The sequence below is a fragment of the Arachis stenosperma genome, chromosome 1, assembly GCF_014773155.1.
Source record: "Arachis stenosperma cultivar V10309 chromosome 1, arast.V10309.gnm1.PFL2, whole genome shotgun sequence".
Classification (NCBI taxonomy): Eukaryota; Viridiplantae; Streptophyta; class Magnoliopsida; order Fabales; family Fabaceae; genus Arachis; species Arachis stenosperma.
Genome location: NC_080377.1, coordinates 97,969,773 through 97,990,953, shown reverse-complemented (window position 1 = coordinate 97,990,953; position 21,181 = coordinate 97,969,773). Strand labels below are relative to the sequence as shown.

The window sequence follows — 21,181 nt, the reverse complement described above, 5'->3', positions numbered from 1 at the left end:
GCAGGAAAAATCAGTTCATATAAAATTAAATAATACTGAAAGAGACACAAATAACATGAACATGAAAGAACAGTGTAACAGTAGCATAAAACATGGAAGAACAATATATGAACAATATGATCATAACAGCAAAATCAGAATCGCGAAATAGATAAAACAAGTAGCAAGAACAGCGCAATTATCAGGCCTAAATCCACTAACCACATCCTAGCTACCTAACCACCTAGAATCCACTACAATCATGCATCTCTAACTATCCTAATTTGAACAGAATCTGAAAAATATGCAACTAACTAACTAATGAACTGGTAAAGGGAACGGTGTTTGGCAGAACCTGGTGTGGGTAGGATCAGAATTTAAGACAGGGAGTAGTGGCGCTGGTGGCTGCACAGCGGTGGCGCGGATGGGGGCAATAGCAGAGGGTTGTGTTTGTGGGGCTGGTATATGGTGAAGGAAGGGAAGGAGAGGAGAAGCGGGCAAAGGTGGTGGTCGGCAGTATAGGGGGTGGCGCGGTGTTGGAGGTTCGGTTAGGGGCAGTGGTGGAGGGGAGTGGAGGAGAAGGAAAGGGGTGAGAGAAGAGAAAATGAGAAGAAAGAAGAGAGAAGGCGAAGCGCGGTGGCAGTCTGGGCGGCTGGGGTGGTGGGCGCGGCGGTGGTGGTTGCAGAGAAGGGAGGGGGTGCAGAGGAGGAAGGAAGGGGGGTTTGCGACGCGATGGGGTTAGGGTTCGCGTGATTTGGGTTTAGTGATTGCAAATCCACGCGAACGCGTGGAGCACGCGATCGCGTGATTGGGCGAAAGGGGGTTAATGCGGTCGCATTATTGACGCGATCACGTTAGTTGGGTAGAGGATAAGTGACGCAGACGCGTAAAGCACGCAAACGCGTCGCTATGAATTGTGCTGGACGTGCAGTTCCAGCGTCATTTTACCGCAACTCTCTGTTTCCATTTAGGGGGCCATAATATCCGCGCGACGCAGACGCGTCGCTTACGCTTTCGCGTGGGATGAGTTTTGTGCAAGTGACGCGTTCGCGACATGGACGCAAATGCGTGTGTCGTTTTGTGCTAAACGCACACCAGCCACACGATTCCAGCCCAACTTTCTAGGCGTTGGATCTTTACACCGATTTCCATTCCACGCCCACGCGTGGCCTGCGCGCCCGCGTGGGGTGAATTTTTTTATGCAGTATGCAGAATGCAATGAATGTTATGCACAATTCCAGGTTCAAGCAAAATTCAAAAACAGACTAAACTGAAAAAGAAACGATCATACCATGGTGGGTTGTCTCCCACCTAACACTTTTAGTTAAAGTCCTTAAGTTGGACATTTGATGAGCTTCCTGTTATGGCGGCTTGTGTTTGAATTCATCCAGAAATCTCCACCAGTGTTTGGAATTCCAACAGCCTCTGGGGTCCCAAACAAGGCATGTAAAGCCCTTGAGCAGTTCCAAACAGGTTCTCAGGCTTTCGGGGTGTTGAATGTCAGAACAAATTTCAGGATCCCAAACTTTGCTTTTACACCGTTTTGGTCTTGATCTGTATTTTTCCAGCTGGGTGGTGAGCAATCTGAATTCTCACTACAGCGACCAAACAGCTTCCGAGACCCATTCAATCGAACTTGATACCAATCCTTACACTTCAGATTGAAGCATGGAACCTTATTGGATGTTGCATACCAACTCTGAGTACGATCTATTTTTCCTTTTAAGTTGGACATTTGATGAGCTTCCTGTTATAGCGGCTTGTGTTTGAATTCATCCAAAAATCTCCACTAGTGTTTGGAATTCCAACAGCCTCCGGGGTCCCAAACAAGGCATGTAAAGCCCTTGAGCAGTTCCAAACAGGTTCTCAGGCTTCCAGGGTGTTGAATGTCAAAACAGATTCCAGGATCCCAAACGTTGCTTTTACACCCGTTTTTGTCTTGATCTGTATTTTTCCAGCTGGGTGGTGAGCAATCTGAATTCTCACTGTAGCGACCAAACAGCTTCCGAGACCCATTCAATCGAACTTGATACCAATCCTTGCACTTCATATTGTAGTGTGGAACCTTATTGGATGTTGCATACCAACTCTGAGTACGATCTACTTTTCCTTTATTCTTGAAGTCACAAAGAGCTCTAAGCTGGCCATCTATTTCAAGCAAGCCATATTCAAGTGGAAAAGTAAAGATAAAGGTCAAGGATTTTACCCGCTTGAAGTTGGAGTTGGGTGGTAGTGCCCTTGGGATAGGTGTTTCCAGTGGTTTTGCAAGCTCTACTCCCTTGTATTCCTCTGTGAATTCCTCTACTTCTTTGCAAACTTCTTCAATTTCAACCATGTCTTGATCAAAGTCCTCAATTTCTTCCTCATCACTAAAGTCATAAGTTGGAGGTTCAGAAAAGTCTACCTCAACATCGTCTTCGTATTAACTTGGGAAGGTTCTTCTGTCTCAAAGAGGTCACTTGCGGATGCAAGTTCATTACTAGGAGAACTTGACCCGTGATTATCATTATCAAGGAAACTCGCGTCTTGGGTTATTCTGTCCAGTTCTTCATAAGATACCTGCTTTGGGGGTTATGCACTGTCCTCCTTAGCATCAATTGTAACGTCTTTGACGGAATTCTCCACCAACTCTGGATTCCCATGGAGGTTCAGCGTCTCCTAAGTCTTCAATCAACTCTTCTTCTTCTATAATGACAGCTTCCTCTACTTGTTCCAGTACGAAGTCATGCTCTGTCTACTAGAGTTTCTAGTATCTCCTTCATGCTACGTTCTTCATTAGATTGTCCACATGGAGCTATGGGAGTTCCTTGAGTGTCCGAACGTCTGGAAGATAATTGATTTATTGCTTGCTCCAGTTGATGAAGGGTTGCATGAAATTGATCTACTATTTCCTTGAGGCGAGCCTGTGATTCTTGGCTCGATGGATATGAACATGGTGCATAGGGAAATGGTGGTTCGCGGGAGTAATTGGATAGGAATTGGGGTGGATAAGGATCATACGGTGGTGAATGGTGAAAAGGAGCTTGTGGGTGTAGTGGTTCGAAGCTGTGTTGAGAGGATGGTCTATAAGCACAGGGTGGGGCTTGTTGGTAAATACAAGGGGGTCCACCATATCTATCAGCTTGGTATACATTGTAGAATGGTCTTTGTCCATGATATCTTGGAAGGTGTTGTTGCCTAAAGGGTTGATCATATCCTCTTGGCTCCATCCATCTTTGATTGTTTTGACCGTGATGCATAGTCCTGTTATAGCTTCCATTCCTTTCAACAAATTTAGAACCAAACTCAAAACGAGAGGGGTGACAACTCATAGTAGCTGAGAGAAATAAAAAGGAAAAACAAAAACAAATAAACAAGTAAAAGAAAAATATTTACAATAACCAATAATAAGGCACACGTTTGTAATTCCCCGGCAACGGCGCCATTTTTGACGATCGGGTTTCTCTATCGGTAAAGAAATTCACAAATATAATCGCGTTATAAGTATAGCTTCTAAACCAATAGAAAATCCTTTCGTACAAACGTTTGGTTGTCACAAGTAACAAATCCAATAAAATTTATAAACCGAAGTATTCAAACCTCAGGTCGTCTTCTCAAGGAATTATAGGGAAGTATGATTTATTATTGGTTATGGAAAACAGTATTTTTGGGTTTTTGAAAGGTTGAATGAGAAAAATAGATTGCAGGGAATTAAATCAATAGCAAAGAAAAACTCTTGGCAAAGTATGAAAACTGGAAGTCCTATCCTAGTTATCCTTATCAATGGTGATGAGAGTTATATTTTTACTCCCACTAAGTCAACCTCTAACTATGAAGGTAAGTGAAGTGGATAAATCAATTTAACACCTAAAGTCCTAGTCGACTCCTGAGGAAAGACTAGAGTTATAGGAATCTAAATCAATCAGCAAAGATATCAATTATCAATCACGATGAGTTTGACAACTCAAGAGTTACCAATTAATCAACTAAAGTCAAGGATGTAGAAAGCTAAATAAAAATCATATATCTGAAAATACCTCAAATTGCATTAGTTAAGAAAATCCTAACATGAAAAGTTCATAAGCCAATGTGGCAACATAAATCAAATAAAAGCATTAGAATATCTAAGAATGGAAGAGAAACATAAACTAAAGTGACATTGAACCTGTAATTGAAGAGATCATAGCTTAAACGTAATAGAAATCCTAAATCCTAATCCTAAGAGAGAGGAGAGAACCTCTCTCTCTCTAAAACTACATCTAATCCTAAAATTGTGAATTATTCATTAATTGTTCGCTCTGCTTTGAATGAATGGATTTCCCCACTTTGTAGTCTCCAATCTGTGTTTTTCTGAGCTTGGATTTGGGCCAAAAAGGGTCCAAAAATCGCTGGGGGTGACTTCTGTAAATTCTGCAGATCGCGCACGTCATGCTTCCGCGTGGGTCACGCGGTCGGTCATCTGGAGTTTTGCTCTTCCACGCGGTCGTGTCAGTCACGCGTCCGCGTCATCTGTGTTTCGCATGAGCCACGCGTTCGCGTCATGCATGCGTTCGCGCGGATGCCAATTTGCGCAAAGCACGCGTTCGCGTCGCTGCCAGTTTCTTCAAAAATTCTATTTTGTGCTTTCCTTCCATTTTTGTATGTTTCCTTTCCATCCTTTAAGTCATTCCTACCCTATAAAATCTGAAAGTACTCAACACACAGATGACGGCATCAAATGGTAATAAAGGATAATTAATTTTAATATTTCTAAAGCATAGGAAACATGTTTTCACTTATGTCATATCACAACGAAGGAATTGTAAAACCATACAAATTCATATGAATAAATGGGTGAAGATTTGATAAAATCACTCAATTGGGCACAAGATAAATCACAAAATAGTGGTTTATCACTCTGCCATGATTAGATGATAAGATGGGAAAGGATATTGACCTCTGCCAGGGTGATGTTCTGACAACAGCATATCGTAGGGCATATCGGGGTCAAACTCTTGGCTGTGTAGGGGGTGAGAGAAAGGATGGTTGGGAAGATAGTAAGTGTGTTTACGAGGACTGCACAAAATATAGCGCCTCCCGTCGCGGGATCCACATAGTTGCCATATATCGGGTACTCAAAAATATAACGTCGGTCCTATTTGCGGACGTGGAAAATAAGGGGTGAGAAGCTAGAGTTCCCAGCAGAGTACTACACATAAAACCTAAGGAGTTCGCAGCCTAAGTCTAAGTGTTCGCAAATTTATAATAGAACTTCACACCCAAGCAAGCACAATCACAAGTTTATAGCAGAATAACAGCTATATATTCAAGTAGTAGTCACAAACAAAGAAATACAACAACCATGTATGATGTATGTCTGGTCTTATGCAGGCCATGAGCTCATGCATCGGTTGACTACCCGCAATTCGGCGTTACTCAGCCCTACATCGGGCTATGGTTACTTCACTATGTATGGTCATTGGTGAATGCCCCGATACCTCATATGATAAATCACGTACAGTCGTGACACTAATAAAAGAATGGCCCAAAATATAACATGCTCGCAGTGAGTAACTATCCGTATGGTTCTGGTTCCGTCAAAGCAAAAGCTCCTCCACCTTAGATAATCTCTTAGCTCCTTGGGGTTTATAATTTCCTTTTTTCTGCGGCACTTTTTCAATAACATTTTTTCTAAGGGGCTTCTCTTCCCTTCACTTTTATAAAAAAACTTGTACCCGATCTCTTCTCTTTAAATTTCTCAGTCTTTGTCGCATTTATTATTTTGCCCTTGAGCCTTTTATATATTTCTAATTTTTTCCTTTTTACATAATTTTTTTTTACTATTTTCTTTAGGCTTTTAGTAACGCTTTTACCACAATGTTATTATATTATCATTTTATCCTCATATCTTTTCTATGAGACTTTTTATCCTTCATTAAATTAATTGACCATTTTATATTTACTTTATGACCAAATTATCATTTTACCTCTAAGTGTTCTAGGTTTTTTGTTTAATTTCATTTGACGTTAAAACTTTATCGAATTAATACCCTGATATTTTCTATGACCAAATTATCCCAAAAAAATTTTATTTAATACCAATTTTATTCCTAGCGACCTAAAACACTATTTTACCCTTTATTATTTTATTTATTTGTTTAGTTACCATATGTTACACTTTTACTCCTAATTTTTACTAAAACTTTTAAATTTTATTTTAATTATAATTTTGACCCAACTAATTTATATAATTACTATTTCATCCCTAAAATTATTAAATTCGGAATTTTAATTATATCTTGCTTAAATTATATTTTTAACCCTTTTTTATCCAAAAATGACCATAACATTCTTTTTTAATTTTACAAACTTATTTTATAAGATTAAAACTATTTTTCTAACTTTTTTTTAACTCTTTAACATGTCACTTTTAAGGTTTCTAGGGGATTGGAATTTTTCGAAGTACAGTTTTGCATTTCTATCCACTTTTAGTGACTTTTAAAACTTAAAACTTAAATCTCAAGTGCTCTAAATATTTTTAGTTGTTCCATATAATTTTTAGAGGTAAATTAGTTTCATATACCACTCAAATAACAAGCCAAAAATGAAAAAGCACCACTGAAGTTTCATATTACAAAATTGAGCGTAAAATCACCACAAAGTGGATTATATGAACACCGAAACAAGCACAAACATATTCTATCTAATCCTAATCTTTACGTCTTGTTTAATTCAGTTCTTAGACCTCTCAAATACCAAAAAATACTTACACAAAGGTAGAGACACAGCTGGTGGTGGTGTAGTTATTTTCTTGGCCAAAAAGTATCACAAAAAGTGATGAAATTTAGCCACTTTGAGCTTAAATTTCTCTAACTTCTTAGATATGCTCTAAATGGGCTTCAAGAGAAATTTTCTAGACATGAAAGAGAGCAAGAATTCATCATGGTTATTGTTGGAAAAACAGAAAAGAATAGGAAAAGGAATAAGAGCTTACCTTGTTGAAATTTCGGTAAAACCACAAGAATTAGTGAAAATAGACAAAGAATTGTGTTTGTATGACTTAGATTCTTGAAAAGAACTTGAAGAAAATGGCTAAATAGATGGAATAAGGACTGGAACATAGAGAAGAAGTATAGAAATTTACTCTCTTTCTTTCTCTAAGATTCTACCATTTTGTGATAAAAATGCATGAAGTGTTTCATGAATGTGATCAAGGATTCTTTAAATAAAAATCTGACTCTTGGCTGAACTAATTGCGGTAAAATGGACTTAAAAAATTCAGAGAAAAATGGACTGAGATTGGAAGAGAAGGGGCGTGTTTTAAGGAAGAATAATCTGTCTCGCAAAAGACATATTTATTCGTAATTAATTGCAGTTAGTTACTCAAGGTTAAAAATACAGCAGAGAGGAGGTGAGAGACTAAGATAATCTTGGCTCTGAGACTAAGAGAGAGGGGCGTGTTACTTGGGAAACAAGTAAGAAGATTTGGGGCCTCTAAGAGTTATTTGCGGAATACTAGTCAGAAGTTCGCTTCGGAACAACTTTTACCATGCGGTAAAATAACTAGTGGCTGAGATTTATTCTTAAAGGAATAAATCATGAATGAATGGCTAAGATCAATCTTAGGACATAATTACCTAGGTAGAAATTACTTTAACCACTGATTCCAAGTTTTTCGATTACTAACTTTTCTCGCTACGCGTAAAACCATCACTAAAAGTGAATTCCCGACTCAAAAGCCTCTATTGAGAAAAATAAACCAATAGTGCGCAAATATTTACTTTTTATTAGTCAAATTTGACTAGAAAAAATTAATTTCCCTCATAAAGTCAAGTTTGACTCATTAATTATCTTTTTCTAATTAATTTTAGTTATTTTTTACCATTGGACCTGCCTCACTAAATCTTGTTGACCTATGGTTCAAGATTTTGTAGAACAAGTTATAAAATAACTAGAAACGTCAGTTTACCAAAATTTGGATTCTTACACGAGGGATTACCTGAAACCATTAGGATATAGGCTTGGATGTGAGGTCTAAACTCCTTTGAGAGAATGTTTGACTTGTTTAATAGAGAAAAAAGTTGTCTAACGTCCTTGGGTGGATGGTGGTGGATGGTATCTACAAGAGATTTTGGTGCTTAAGTTAGTTAGAGTTTTGGGTAGGTTTTAGTAAATTGAAATTGAAGAAATTCCTGGATTAGATGAGGTATTTATAGAGATACGGTGACAACTTGGCTATCACTCTACAGTCCTATCACTTGTAGTGGTGGATAGTTATTCTCTCGTTATTAGGAAAGTTATTCCACATTTGTAGTGAAAAATGTATGGATATCTGTTGCAATATGATAGGCCCTTTTTCCTATGCAAGTTGAATCAGAGACGGTTTAAAAAATCTGTTTCTTGAGCAAATCGGGTAAATTAATCCGTGTGAATTTATTGGGTCTTTCTTGAATATTTTGTAAAATTAGGTTGACATATTTGGACCTTAATTTTGTTTTTTGGAGCGTGATATGAACAAATATTAAAATTAATACTAAAAATATATTTTAAAAATAGATAAATCAAATATATTTTTATTATTTTTAATATTTAAAAATGAATCATCTTTTTATAAATTAATCACATTTTTTAAAATATAAAAAGTTAAAAATAAAAAATATTTACAAATTACTTAGCATGAGTAATTATTCAAATTGAAAGAAAAAAAGAAAATTAGTTTTTTTAAAGTAAAATATATTTTCATCTTTAATACTTACGATGTTTTTTAAAATATTTTTAATCTTTAATTTTATTCAATTTTGTTTTTAATATTTTTAATTTGAATCATACTTATTTTTAAACTTTAATCTAATCTAAAATGTAAAGGATAAAGTTGAAAACGTTTAAAAATACTTTTAAAACAAATAAAAAACATTAAGATGTTGAATAAATTATAAAGATTATGAATAAAATTAAATGAAATTAAATATTAAGAATATTTTTAAAAAAATAACAAATATTAGAGGGAAAAAAGGTGTGCTTTATTATTTTTTTTAAGGAAAAGTATAAGGAGCTAATGGAATATTTGTACAATATGTACAATGGAGGTTTATAAAGTATTAGAGATATAACAATTAGTGTTACATTTTTTTATTAGCTGAAACTTTTTGGAATGAGTGGTACCATGACATAGTATTAAAGTGCTAAATTTGAAAGGTCAAGAATTCGATTTTTAGTGAACCCAAAATCAGTTTAAGCTTTTGGAAAGATGTTTATTATCCTACTACTCGAATGGTTATTTTAAATAATATGAAAGATGTTCATTTAGTCCATTGTACACATTGTACAAGTAGTTCATTAACGAGATCCTTCTTTTAATAGAGTGAGGGGACAAAGAGAGGTTAGGCCCTTGGGAAGAAGAAGATCAGCACAGCAATTTCTTTCTCTATACGCATGAGTCACCGTCAACTCCCCAGGCTGAGTGAGCAGTATCTTGATGCCGCGAATGAGGGAGGTTCCAACCACCTGCTCAACGGTGTTGCTGCGGGCTCACAGCCAATTCGTGTCCGACGCACTTCTTCTCAAATACATCTCTGCCAATTTGAGTCCCAAACAACTGTAGGGTTGAATTCAATTCATTTTTTGTGGAACCCAAACAACAGTACGAGGTGATAATCCAATGTAACAATCATTCTATGCATTCCTCTTCAATTCGTCACATCAAATCACTGCTCCTATGCCCCTGTAAGCTCAACAATTTAACTCTTCTCCTTTTCCTATGCACTCTTTTTCTCTCTCTTTTCGGCCCAGTGTCGCCGTAACAATAGAATAACTGTTATGTTAGTTAGTTAGTTATTTAGTTAGTTGCTGGATATATTATTGTGAGGCCTGCTATACATACAAGTCTTTTTAGTTTACAAGTTTTAAGTTGGTACAAGCCCAACAAAAAACGCGCATTACACTCCCATATTTAAGAATAAACAAACGTACGTTATTCAGAAGTTTCCAAAGCGCGCTACTCACTATGCATTATAAAAGACTCTTCTTCTTCTTCCTCCATGAAAACGAGTTTCTTGCCAAATTTAAAGATAATGGAACTTCAAAAATACATCCAAACGATTACAGAAATACACCCAAAGAATTACAAAAATACATCCAAACGGTTACAGAAATTTACCCAAACGATTATAAAAATACACCCAAAGGATTACAAAAATACACCCAAAGGATTACAAAAACTACACCCAAAGGATTTAAGAAATATACCCAAAATTCGTTAAAGTACACCTTATGCATAATTCAGAACTCTTTCCCTTTTTCCTCCTCATCTTCTGCTACTTTTTCTTGAAAAATGATTTCAGAGCTTGTCAAAAAATAATGGAAATCGAGAATAACAAAGAAAGAAAACAGAGAAAAAAGCACGTAAATGAAGAAGGAGAAAGAGAAGGCAAGAAACGAAAGAAAAGAAGAAAAAGAAGAAGAAGAAGAAGAGGAGGAAGAAAAACTTACAGCAAGAAGAAGAAGAATGTGCAGTGAGTAACGGTTGAAGAAGAAGAAAGAGAAGGCAATAAACGAAAGAAAAGAAAAAGAAGAAGAGGAAGAGGAAGAAGAATGTGCAGCAAGAAAAAGAAGAAGGTGCAGTAAAAACGTGCAGTAATAGTTGAAGAAGGAGAAAGAGAAGGCAAGAAACGAAAGAAAAGAAGAAGAAGAGGAAGAGGAATAAGAACGTGCGCAAAAAGAAAAGAATGTGTGCTTGTAAAGACTTATATAAAAAAACACTTGTATATGGAGAATTTCTCTATTATTGTATGCGCACATGTATAATTAATTAATACAATACTCTAAGCTTATTGGGTCTTCCACTTTACTCCGTGATTGCAGTTAAAACTCATAGAATGACGTTTGGATACCATTCAAACCCTTTGGCAATCTTCATCAGCAGCAGCTACTTTCTCCGATTCAAATTGTGACATATTGGACGACTTGTGTGTCATTGATGACAGGGACCTTCTTCTACTGAGTCGGAATTCCGAAACTGGTCTCCATGTCCTGGATCTTATTGACAGCGGCTCGCTTGAGCCAAACCAATCCATGTACAATGTAATGCTAAAGAGATGCACCCAGTTGGGGAAGCTTAGAGAAGAAAGATTGGTGCATTCACACATCCTTAATTCTAAGCTCAAGGATGACCTTGTTATTCGAAATTCTGTTCTTTTCATTCAAGCAAGGTGTGGCAGTTTGGAAGAGGCTCGTCGAGTGTTCGACGAAATGCCGTCCAAAGACATGGTTACTTGGACATCCATGATTACCGGGTATTCCCAGAATGAATGCGCCCAACATGCACTTGCTTTGTTTCCTCAAATGCTGCAATTTGGGTCCAGACCAAATGAATTCTTGTTATCCAGCTTGGTGAAATCTTGTGGATTTATAGTCAGCTATAAGGACGGGCAGCAAATTCATGCATGTTGTCTGAAGTATGAATTCAACTCGAATGTTTTTATGGGCAATTCGATTGTAGACATGTAAGCTAGATGTGGATACTTGAGCGAAGCACGATTGGCATTTGACAAGCTGGAAAATAAGAATGAGGTTTCATGGAATGCTTTGATACCTGGATATGCTAGGAAGCGTGAATTAGAGGACACTTTGGCTCTGTTTATTAGGATGCAGAGGGAAGGTTATAAACCAACAGAATTTACATATTCATCCCTTATATGTGCTTTTTCGGGTATAGGATCTTTGGTGCAAGGTAAATGGCTTCATGCACCTACAATAAAATGGGGCAAAAAATTAGCTGGTTACGTGGGCAACACTCTTCTTCACATGTATGCAAAGTCAGGCAGCATTCAGGATGCAAGAAAGGTTTTGAATCGATTGCTCAAGATTGATGTGGTTTCTTTTAGTTCGATGCTTATAGGGTATGCCCAGCATGGGTTTGGAAAAGAAGCTGTGCAACAGTTCGAAAAAATGTTGAGGATTGGGATTGAACCCAATGACATCACATTCCCAAGTGTTCTTACTGCTTGTAGCCGAGCTGGGCTTTTGGATGAGGGTAAACATTATTTCGGATTAATGAAAAAGTACAATATTGAATCGAAAATCTCACAGTATGTGACAATTGTTGATCTTTTCGGTCGAGCTGGCCTGATTTATCAAGCTAGAAGTTTCATTGAAGAAATGCCAATCGAACCCACTGCAGCTATATGGGAGCTTTGCTTGGTGCCTCTAGGATGTATAAGAACATGGAGATAGGTGCCTATGCTGCTGAATGAATATTTGAGCTTGAACCTTCTTATTCAGGGACACAAATATTGCTTGCCTATATATATGCCTCTGCGGGTAGGTGGAAGGTGGCTTGAAGAAGGAGCCTGCATGGTTGAGATTCAGAATTTTGTCCATGTATTTGTTGCAAATGACTTTGCAAATCCACATAATGAGAAGGTCCTTAACATGTGGGAGAAGCTAAATCATGAAATTAAGGTGATTGGCTATGTTCCAGACACTAGTCATGTGCTTCTGTGTGTAGATCAATAAGAGAAGGAAGTAAGTATACAATATGACAATGAGAAGGGGAATGGATCCTCTAAGTTGTTAAAAAAAATTGAGAGTGTAAAATGTGATCTCTAGCCCTTCATTGCTCTCTCTTTCATATTTATTTTTGGTCCCACTTATAAAATTAATGGTGGGAGATCACACTTTACTCTCTCAATTGTTAAAAAAATTTGAGAGGATCCCTTTCCGGTTTGTGGTTATTGCCACTCAGCAATAAAATGTGTCATTTTGTTGAAGAGGAAAATCATAGTGAGAGACACCAATCGCTTCCACCACTTTTGTGATGGCTCCTGTTCATGTGGAGACTACTGGTAGTACCAATTATTATCAACAAATCAGAGAGAGTTTTGGAGGGTTACTGGTTATTGTTCTCTAGTATCTCTCTCTGAATGTTGTCACTCAACCACTGTTGTGGTTTAGTTGATTTTGCAACATTTTTTTTAATTATACAATCTGGTTATAGTAAATATTAGTGATGACGATGAGTAAGATGCTTTCAAACTTGGTTAAAACAAAAATTTGTGGGCTTGTGATATACCTAGCTATTTATTTGAGGCTGAATACGAGATTGTAAAGTGAATTCATTTTGATATTTAGAGCTGTTGAGTATTTGGATTAGACTTTGATAAGAGCTCCCCTGGCTTAAAGTTCTGCTTTTAGATTCTTTAACTCATTCTCTTTTGAAATGCTAGTCAGTTTGAATTTGTAACTGATTTTTTGTGTATAGACAACATAGTTGATTAAGGATTTGTTCTACCCTCTATCTATCGTTGACAGTATGAACTAGGATCCAAAAGCGTAATAAGTAGTCAATCACTAATGTTGTGACCACCATTGTTATTGCAACCACATGAAGACCTCCTTTCTCTATTCTGGTTTTGAAAATTAATTCTTTTGGTCCCTGGAATTAGACGTGACCAACTTACCCATGCGTGGACATCACCATGATTATCATTGAATTCAAAATAAACACGAGTTGAATAAGTTTCCATGATCCTTGATCCTAAATAAATGAGCCATTCAGAAGCTTGGACGATCTTTCCATTTATTATTAAATCCTTTGCCATTATGATTATTGCAACTACCAAGAGAGAATATGACAGTACCTTAAGCAGGGCATGCGTTTCCATATTTAAGTCGCAGCACAAACCAACCACCAATGCAATAAATAGAGAACACTCTTAAGCTCTTCAAGCATGAGGTACCAAGACACTTTACTCAATGCATAAGCTGGAGTAAGAATTTCACTACTCCTCAAGTCAGTACAATTCAGAGGTTTGGTTTTCGTTTTACTTTTTATTTTTATTTTCAATGTTTTTGGTTTAAGAATTTTATATAAAAAGAAAAAGAAAAAATAAGAGAAAAAAACAGAAAATAACATTTTATTGTTTTTACCTTCTTTTTTTTTTACTAAATTTTAAAAACAAAAAGCACTAAAATACAAACAAAAAATAAAAACGCATCTTACATTGTTTAGGCCCACAAATAACAATAACTTTTTTAGAAGAATATTTTGTGTATTCGTTCTATTCTATATATCTAGCCAACCACACATGGTCGGATAAAACTTTTTTATTGTTGTTGTTCTATTTTATATATCGAGTAAACAGATTCTCATTTATTATTAGATGAGGTGTGAAATTCATATGGAATGAGTTTTATATTTTATTTAATAGATAGAAAATGTGTGTTGATTTGAGGCCATAGTACAAGGCTACAAGTAACATATCTCATACGTATGCCTTATGCAAGGGCAACGTCATCAATTGTTTGCCTAGTTAACAGTGGCAACAGAATTTATGTTATGACAGTTGAACCACTGCACCCATCTATACACCATAAACAAAAGGGAGCAATAGTTAATTCGCTAACAAAAAATTTGTCTCACCATAGGTTATATACTATAGCATAAATGTATAATATCATTGGTGTGTCCCTTCGAATGGTCCTTTAAGAGAGCAATTTATGATCCTACTAACTGCCATGGCAATATGGCATAAATCCTCTAGACAGAGATTAATACATATCTTACCAGTGACAACTACCACATTGAAATTGCTAGCAGCTATAGTTACATACATTTATAAATGAAAAGATGTTCTACAAGACCCTTCAACCATGCTATTTTGATTCCTTATTCCTTTGTTGTTTCTCACTTTCTCTACATTCTCTTAAGTCTCAACCAGCTAGTTTTCCAAACTTTACTTGAACAAGAATCCAAGAATGTAACTTGCCATTGATCTCACCAAAAACAACACTTGAAAGTATTCCCACAATGCCATCCCATGGTCATGCATTTGCAATGGCTGTGGTTGCTGCAGCCATTGCTATCCTACTTGTTGCTGTGATTTTCTTCTACTTGAAAAAATTTGCTTGCTCTTGGCATTACCACCATAGACACAGAGTTGCAGCGAGTTTTCGAAGAGAAGCAGGATTTAACCAAGAGGATATAAGGAAAGTTAATAATATGAAAGGGTTACTTGCTGAAGAAAATGGGATTGATATTCTGTATATGGTGGAAACACAAGGAAGGCATTTCAAAACTAGTTTCCCAACTAGAATATTCAATCCGAGTTATGAAGATAATGAAGAAAAGGAAGAAGAAGAAAAGAGAATAGATGTATTGGTTCAAAGATCTATGCATTATGAGACTCAAGAGGTTCCATTGCTATGTGAATCTCCAGGTTCAGGTTTGATGATTCATGAGGATTTAGTTAAACCACTACAACCACCATCACCACCACCACCACCACCACCTCCTCCTCCTCCTCCTCCTCCTCCTCCTTCTCCTCCTCCTCTTCCTCCAAGAAACAAAATTCCAAAAGCATCACCTGTGCCTTCATCATCAAAATCACCACCACCACCTAAAGGAAAAGCCAACATGGAAAACAACACCTTAGAGGTTGCAGAATCAAGAGAGAAGGGTGCTAGCCAAACAAGACTCAAACCTCTACATTGGGATAAGGTTGTAGCTAATGTTGATCATTCTACAGTGTGGGATCACATCAATGATGGCTCTTTCAGGTAACTATAAGATAGTTTCAATCTATACACTTTTCTATTTTACTACAAGTTCCGTTTCAAAATATCTAAAATGAACCGAATTTTCATAGCGGTGGGTATTTTAGAAGGTGAAGACTCTTGTACAGAATAAGAATATACAAAAATAGAGAGAGAGGTTGTAACTCTTTTTTATTTAAACATCTTTACTTACTGAGACCCACAATACAAGTCATATGCTCCTTTCACTTTTATCCTTCTGTTATATCTCTGTACAATCTTACTCTGACTTCATATTTACAATACAAGTCTTAGAATACAAGTCTTTTGTGGATATCAGATATCAGAGTAATCACCGTTTTAGAATAGATAATGTCTTTTGTCGATTTCATCTTTCTAACTTCATATTTACAGGTTTGACAATGAACTCATAGAAACACTCTTTGGATACTCAACCAAGAACCAAACCAATGAAAGAAACCTATGTCATGCATCTTCTGCTCAGTTATTCCTTGTGGACCCTAGAAAATCCCAAAACACATCAATTGTGCTAAGGTCTCTTGCAATTTCTCACAAGGAAATTATGGACGCGCTCGATGATGGACAAGGAATCAGTCTTGAGACACTTGAAAAACTTACTAAGATAGCTCCTACACAAGAAGAAGAAGCCAAAATCATCCAATTCAGTGGAAATCCAGATAAACTTGCTCATGCTGATTCATTCCTCTACTGCATCCTCAAAGCGGTTCCAACAGCATTCATTCGCCTGAAAGCAATGCTTTTCAGATCAAATTATGATTTTGAAGCCGTTCAGCTTAACGAAAACTTACAAACGCTTGAAAAGGGTTGCAAGGAGATGAGGGCTAGTGGCCTATTACTGAAGTTTCTTGAGGCAATTCTCAAAGCTGGAAACCGGATGAATGCCGGAACTTCTAGGGGAAATGCACAAGGTTTCAACCTAAGTGCTCTTAGGAAGCTTCCTGATGTGAAAAGCATTGATGGGAAGACTAGTTTGCTACACTTCATTGTAGAGCAGGTGGCTCAGTCAGAAGGAAGAAGAGAAGCTATGAATCAAAAGCATAACATTCCCAAAATCAATAGTGATATAAGCAACTCCAATGAAAACAATAATAGCCTTGTGCAACATGAGACAGAGAAAGAGTATCTGATGCTTGGTTTACAAGTGTTATTGGGAGGTATAAAGGATGAGTTATCTGAAGTAAAGAAAGCAGCAATAATTGATCATCAGAATTTCATTAGGATGTTATACATTCTCAATGCTCGTGTTAGCGAAATTCGAGAGATTGTAACCAAATGTTGTGGCGACAACAATGAGAGAGGTGGATTTGTTAAGGAAATGAAAGGGTTTGTCGAGGAATGTGAGGAGGAGCTTAAAGTTGTGAAAGATGAACACCTTAGGATCATGGAGCTTGTGAAGAAAACCAATGAGTATTATCTAGGAGGCGGAGGAGGATCAAACCCCTTTGAACTGTTTCTTATTGTGAGAGATTTTGTTGACATGGTGAATGAGGTTTGCAGTGATCTCAGAAGGAAGATAGAAAAGAAGAATGTAGGAGGAGGAGAAGGTGCATCAACAACACCACCTCTTTCACCCTCAAAGAAAGCACCACTCAGGTTCCCAAAGTTTGATTTGCACTTTCTATCAAACATGTCAAGTGCAACATCATGTTCTAGCCTATCAGATGATGATTTCTGAAGCAGGGTTTTATGCATTTGTATCAATTTGTTTAACGCAAAATCTTTAACTATGTAAAGTTTAGGGGATTAGCTTAGACCTTAAATTTGGTATGTATTATGTAGGATCTTTGACTATGACAACCTTGGACATATGTACTAAAAACAAACAAAAAAGAGAGTTATCATAACCTGAAGTCTAGCTAGGTAACAAAATGAAATTTCTTTTGTCTTTGTATTCACTTAATAATCAGTAATTGATTGTCCTTTCCCTATGACAAAAAACTGATTAGCAAGTACAATGGTTTGTGAAAGCTTGATACAGCATAGAAATATTATTTTTATGCTCTTAGGCATGTCAAAAATTTGACAATTCAAAAGGGGTGAGTGCATTAACTATGTATACTATGCTCTGCTTTCAATAATATTAATTATTCTGGTTCTAGTGAATATTAGAGGAAAGAAAAGTACAAAATCTTGACCCTTCCAACTATCATCGAGTCTTTTATATCTCTGTTGCATCATGTCCATCAAAGATATCCCACTTTGACATTTAAATAGAGAAGTTATTATTTGTAGTTTGTACTTTTAGAAATTGACATTTTATATAAATAAAAGAAAGATAAAAAAAATTATAGGTGATGGTTGTTCTAAGTACAGAAAGCAAATGTTATGCGTTTCCCTCTAAATGTTCATGGAATATTAAAAATATACAAATGTGAATATGTGATTAAGGAAACATTTTGTATACTAACGCACAAAACATCTCTATTCTCTACTATCGAATATGTGAAATGTGAATAAATAGGATGAATTTCTTATATATCATCAAATAGTACAAAACAAATAAACGCATCTCATTGGTTTAATCATTCTACTAATCTTTTTTTTTTTTTTTTTTTGAACCATAAGCAAAATTATGAAAAATACTTACTAAACTCGGACCGAACCGACCATTTTGACCAAAAATCGGTAAACTGAACTCGTAGTCAGTTTGATTCAATATTTGGATCATCTATGTAATCAAACTGGTCAAAGTTATAATAGATTTAAGTGAACCTAACAAATTATCGTATGAAACTGGTCTAATAATATCATATTAACGTCATAGTGTAGATGTGGCCAATTATATTATCGAAATTAAATTAAATTAAATTTTTAAATGGTTAATTAATTAATTTGATATAAATGGTTCAACCAATGATCCACTGTTAAATTCTTAACCCAATTATCTAATACCTTGGTCAAGTGATTAGCGATGGAAGGGAAAGCTACAACTTGGGAAACACAAGTTGTGATCCATCAGCAATCATCCTCAACTGAGGCTGGGAAGGAGGTTGGTTCCAATAGAAGCACCAGGAAACATAGCGCACCGCCGGGGAAGGCGCAGAATGCTCCATCATAACAACTCTGCCATAATCCTCAGCCAAAGTTTCCATACGTTGGATGACCCTCCCAGTCGAAGAGTCGCGCCGTCCATCATAATCCCAAGTCCTCCTATCCTTCCACAACAACCAAACCGTAGCAGCAAACAAAACACTGTCCTTATTATCATCACCATCATTGTCATTGTCATTGCCATTATTAACACATGACCAAGGCTGCTGAAGATAAGTGACCATCCAATCCCACAAGGTGCAACAGAAGAAGCCATGTTGATGGTGAGGGGCAACAAGATGACACCACACAGTTGCGGCTCGAGGGCAATCGCGCAAAGTGTGAAGAAGAGTCTCTTGTGCATGGCAAAAGGGACAAGTTGAAGATGCAGTGTCTACAATGTGAGGTGCTGGTTTTGAAGAATTACTTGGGAGCCTGTCATTCAGGGCAAGCCATAGGAAGATCTTGCATCTTTGTGGGATGCTTAAGCGCCATAGCCACCTCCATTGCAAGCTATTAGGCATTGCTAATTGGTTTTTCTCTTTTTCAGTGACAAAATGAAACTCAGAATTGTGTGGCGTGTTGTGCAAGCATATGCAGAGAAGTAGTCAAAGATTGAAAACAAACTTCCACATTAAACGCCTCAACTTTTTGTAGACTATCAATAGATCAAAAGGGAACATTGTTTTTCCTTGGAAGAGAGTTAGTTGTTTGCGACAAAAAATGCACCTGAATTATTTGTCACTACAAAAATACTTTCAAATTTTGTTATCAATAAAAATATTCTTAAATTATTTTAAAATGCGACAAAAATGTACATTCGTGAATTTAGACGTTCTATGTTAATAAAAAAGAGTGATGTAACAAACGAAACTTTCTATGTGACAAGTATTGACGTTTTTCCAATTGAGTATTTTTGGTATGCTTTTAAATTATTTTAGAATATTTTTGTTGATAACAAAATTCAGAAGCATTTTTATCCGCGTCAACTGTCAAGATAATTCGGGTGCATTTTTTATGATTTACCCTAATTGCTTCTTAATATATTGGAGCTCCCCAACTACAAACGATAAGAATAGAATATAATTTTTTTTAAAAAAATTTATAAAATAAATCTAACAAGAATGTTGCTATAACATTTCATTTCAGAGTGATAATTACAAAGTCTTTTTCTTTTTCTCTTTTTTTTCTTTTGTTGTTACATGCAAAAGTCCAGAGATGGCAACACTATTCGAAACTCAAGAGTACCCACCCCACTCTTATCTCCTCGGGGCAAGTAATTACCTACTCCGATGCAGGATGGGATTTTAGCTGGGCATGATTGAATTTAGGCAATACCTGCCCGTATTCGTTTTGGTATATATATAATTTTAATATATAATGTATATAAAATAATTAATAATATTATCATATTTAAATTTTTATTTTAATTTATGTTATGTATATAATGATGGTTATATAAATTTCGACATTTAATTTTGTTTGTTGAATTTTAATAAGGTTTAATTACGCTGTTATTTTCTATAGTTTTGCGAAATTTTTAATTAGGTTCCTGTATTTTTTTTACTTTTAATTGAGTCCTTACACCAAATTTTTCTTTTAATTGGTCCTTATACTTTTTTTTTCTTTTTATTTGGATTCATGTACCAATTTTTTTTTTAATTGAATATCTATACAATTAAACTAATTACTGTCAAGAGGGACTTAATTAAAAAAATTTGATGCAGAGACCCAATTAAAAGAAAAAAAATATAGGAACCTAATTGAAAATTTCACAAAATTATAAAAATCAACAGAGTAATTAAACCTTTTAATAAATATAGGAGTAGATACTTGTAACTGTAAAAACTAGTTAGAGTTTAATTTTTTATTATTCATAAGTAAATATAGAACAGATTCTATGCGAATTATTATAAAGTAAAAAAGAATCAGATAAAACAAAAATTCATCCCATTGCCACCCCTACACAAAACCGAAATCTGAAGAAGAGTTTTGAGAAGGGCTTAGCAAAAAAATCAAGTAATTGTGCATTTATAGCCGCAAATATGTTTGAAAACTTTGATATAGAAATAGAGCTATGTTTTAGAAGTGATTTAATGCATTATGTTTACAAATGCATATTTAATTTAGAATAGGACTTTGAAATAACAAATTAATGTTCGTAAAATATTAAGTCTTCAGTTTATGATTAGTGAAATTCTACCGTCCAAATAAAAAAATTTATGTCATTTATATACTCCAAATAAAAAATTAAAACTGTAACATCCCAACTTTTTGAATTAAGTCATTATTTAATAATTAATTAATTAATTAAAATAGTAATGACTTAAGATTTGAATTTAAAATTTAAACATATAAAAGCACTAGTGGTAGTAAATCTCTAATTGACAGTAAACAACTTTTTAAAACATAGTCATAACTAATTTTACATTTATCAGATTTGAATAATATTTTGTTATATGAAAAGATAAAAATACTAGCTCTATTCCTTAAGTTTAGTATAAAATCAAATTCAAATTAAATTAGGTAGATAAATCGGTTACAAGTTCATAGTAGAAAATTGCGCTTTTATCAGTCAGCCTGATATACTAACAGTATTTCGGGAATATCTCAAATTGTGGTTATTTGATTGACTTCGTTT

At 35.7% G+C, this 21,181-nt stretch overlaps 1 protein-coding gene and 1 pseudogene across 1 annotated transcript; both read left to right on the top strand.

The window, feature by feature from the left end:
- The first annotated feature begins 4,876 nt into the window (after positions 1–4,876).
- LOC130982568 (pentatricopeptide repeat-containing protein At3g24000, mitochondrial-like) lies at positions 4,877–12,783 on the top strand (annotated as a pseudogene).
- A 1,773-nt stretch (positions 12,784–14,556) lies between these two features.
- LOC130945131 (formin-like protein 4) lies at positions 14,557–17,345 on the top strand. The gene is made up of 2 exons (XM_057873827.1): positions 14,557–15,492; positions 15,883–17,345. The coding sequence occupies exons 1-2, from the start codon at positions 14,744–14,746 to the stop codon at positions 17,183–17,185; spliced, it is 2,052 nt and encodes a 683-aa protein (XP_057729810.1). The 5' UTR covers positions 14,557–14,743; the 3' UTR covers positions 17,186–17,345.
- Positions 17,346–21,181: the final 3,836 nt, after the last annotated feature.

Bases quoted from the DNA above. Each gene is read 5' to 3' on its own strand.
- LOC130945131 (XM_057873827.1), top strand. From the start codon at position 14,744: ATGCCATCCCATGGTCATGCATTTGCAATGGCTGTGGTTGCTGCAGCC. The intron at 15,493-15,882 runs GTAACTATAAGA...TCATATTTACAG, and splicing joins ATCAATGATGGCTCTTTCAG to GTTTGACAATGAACTCATAG.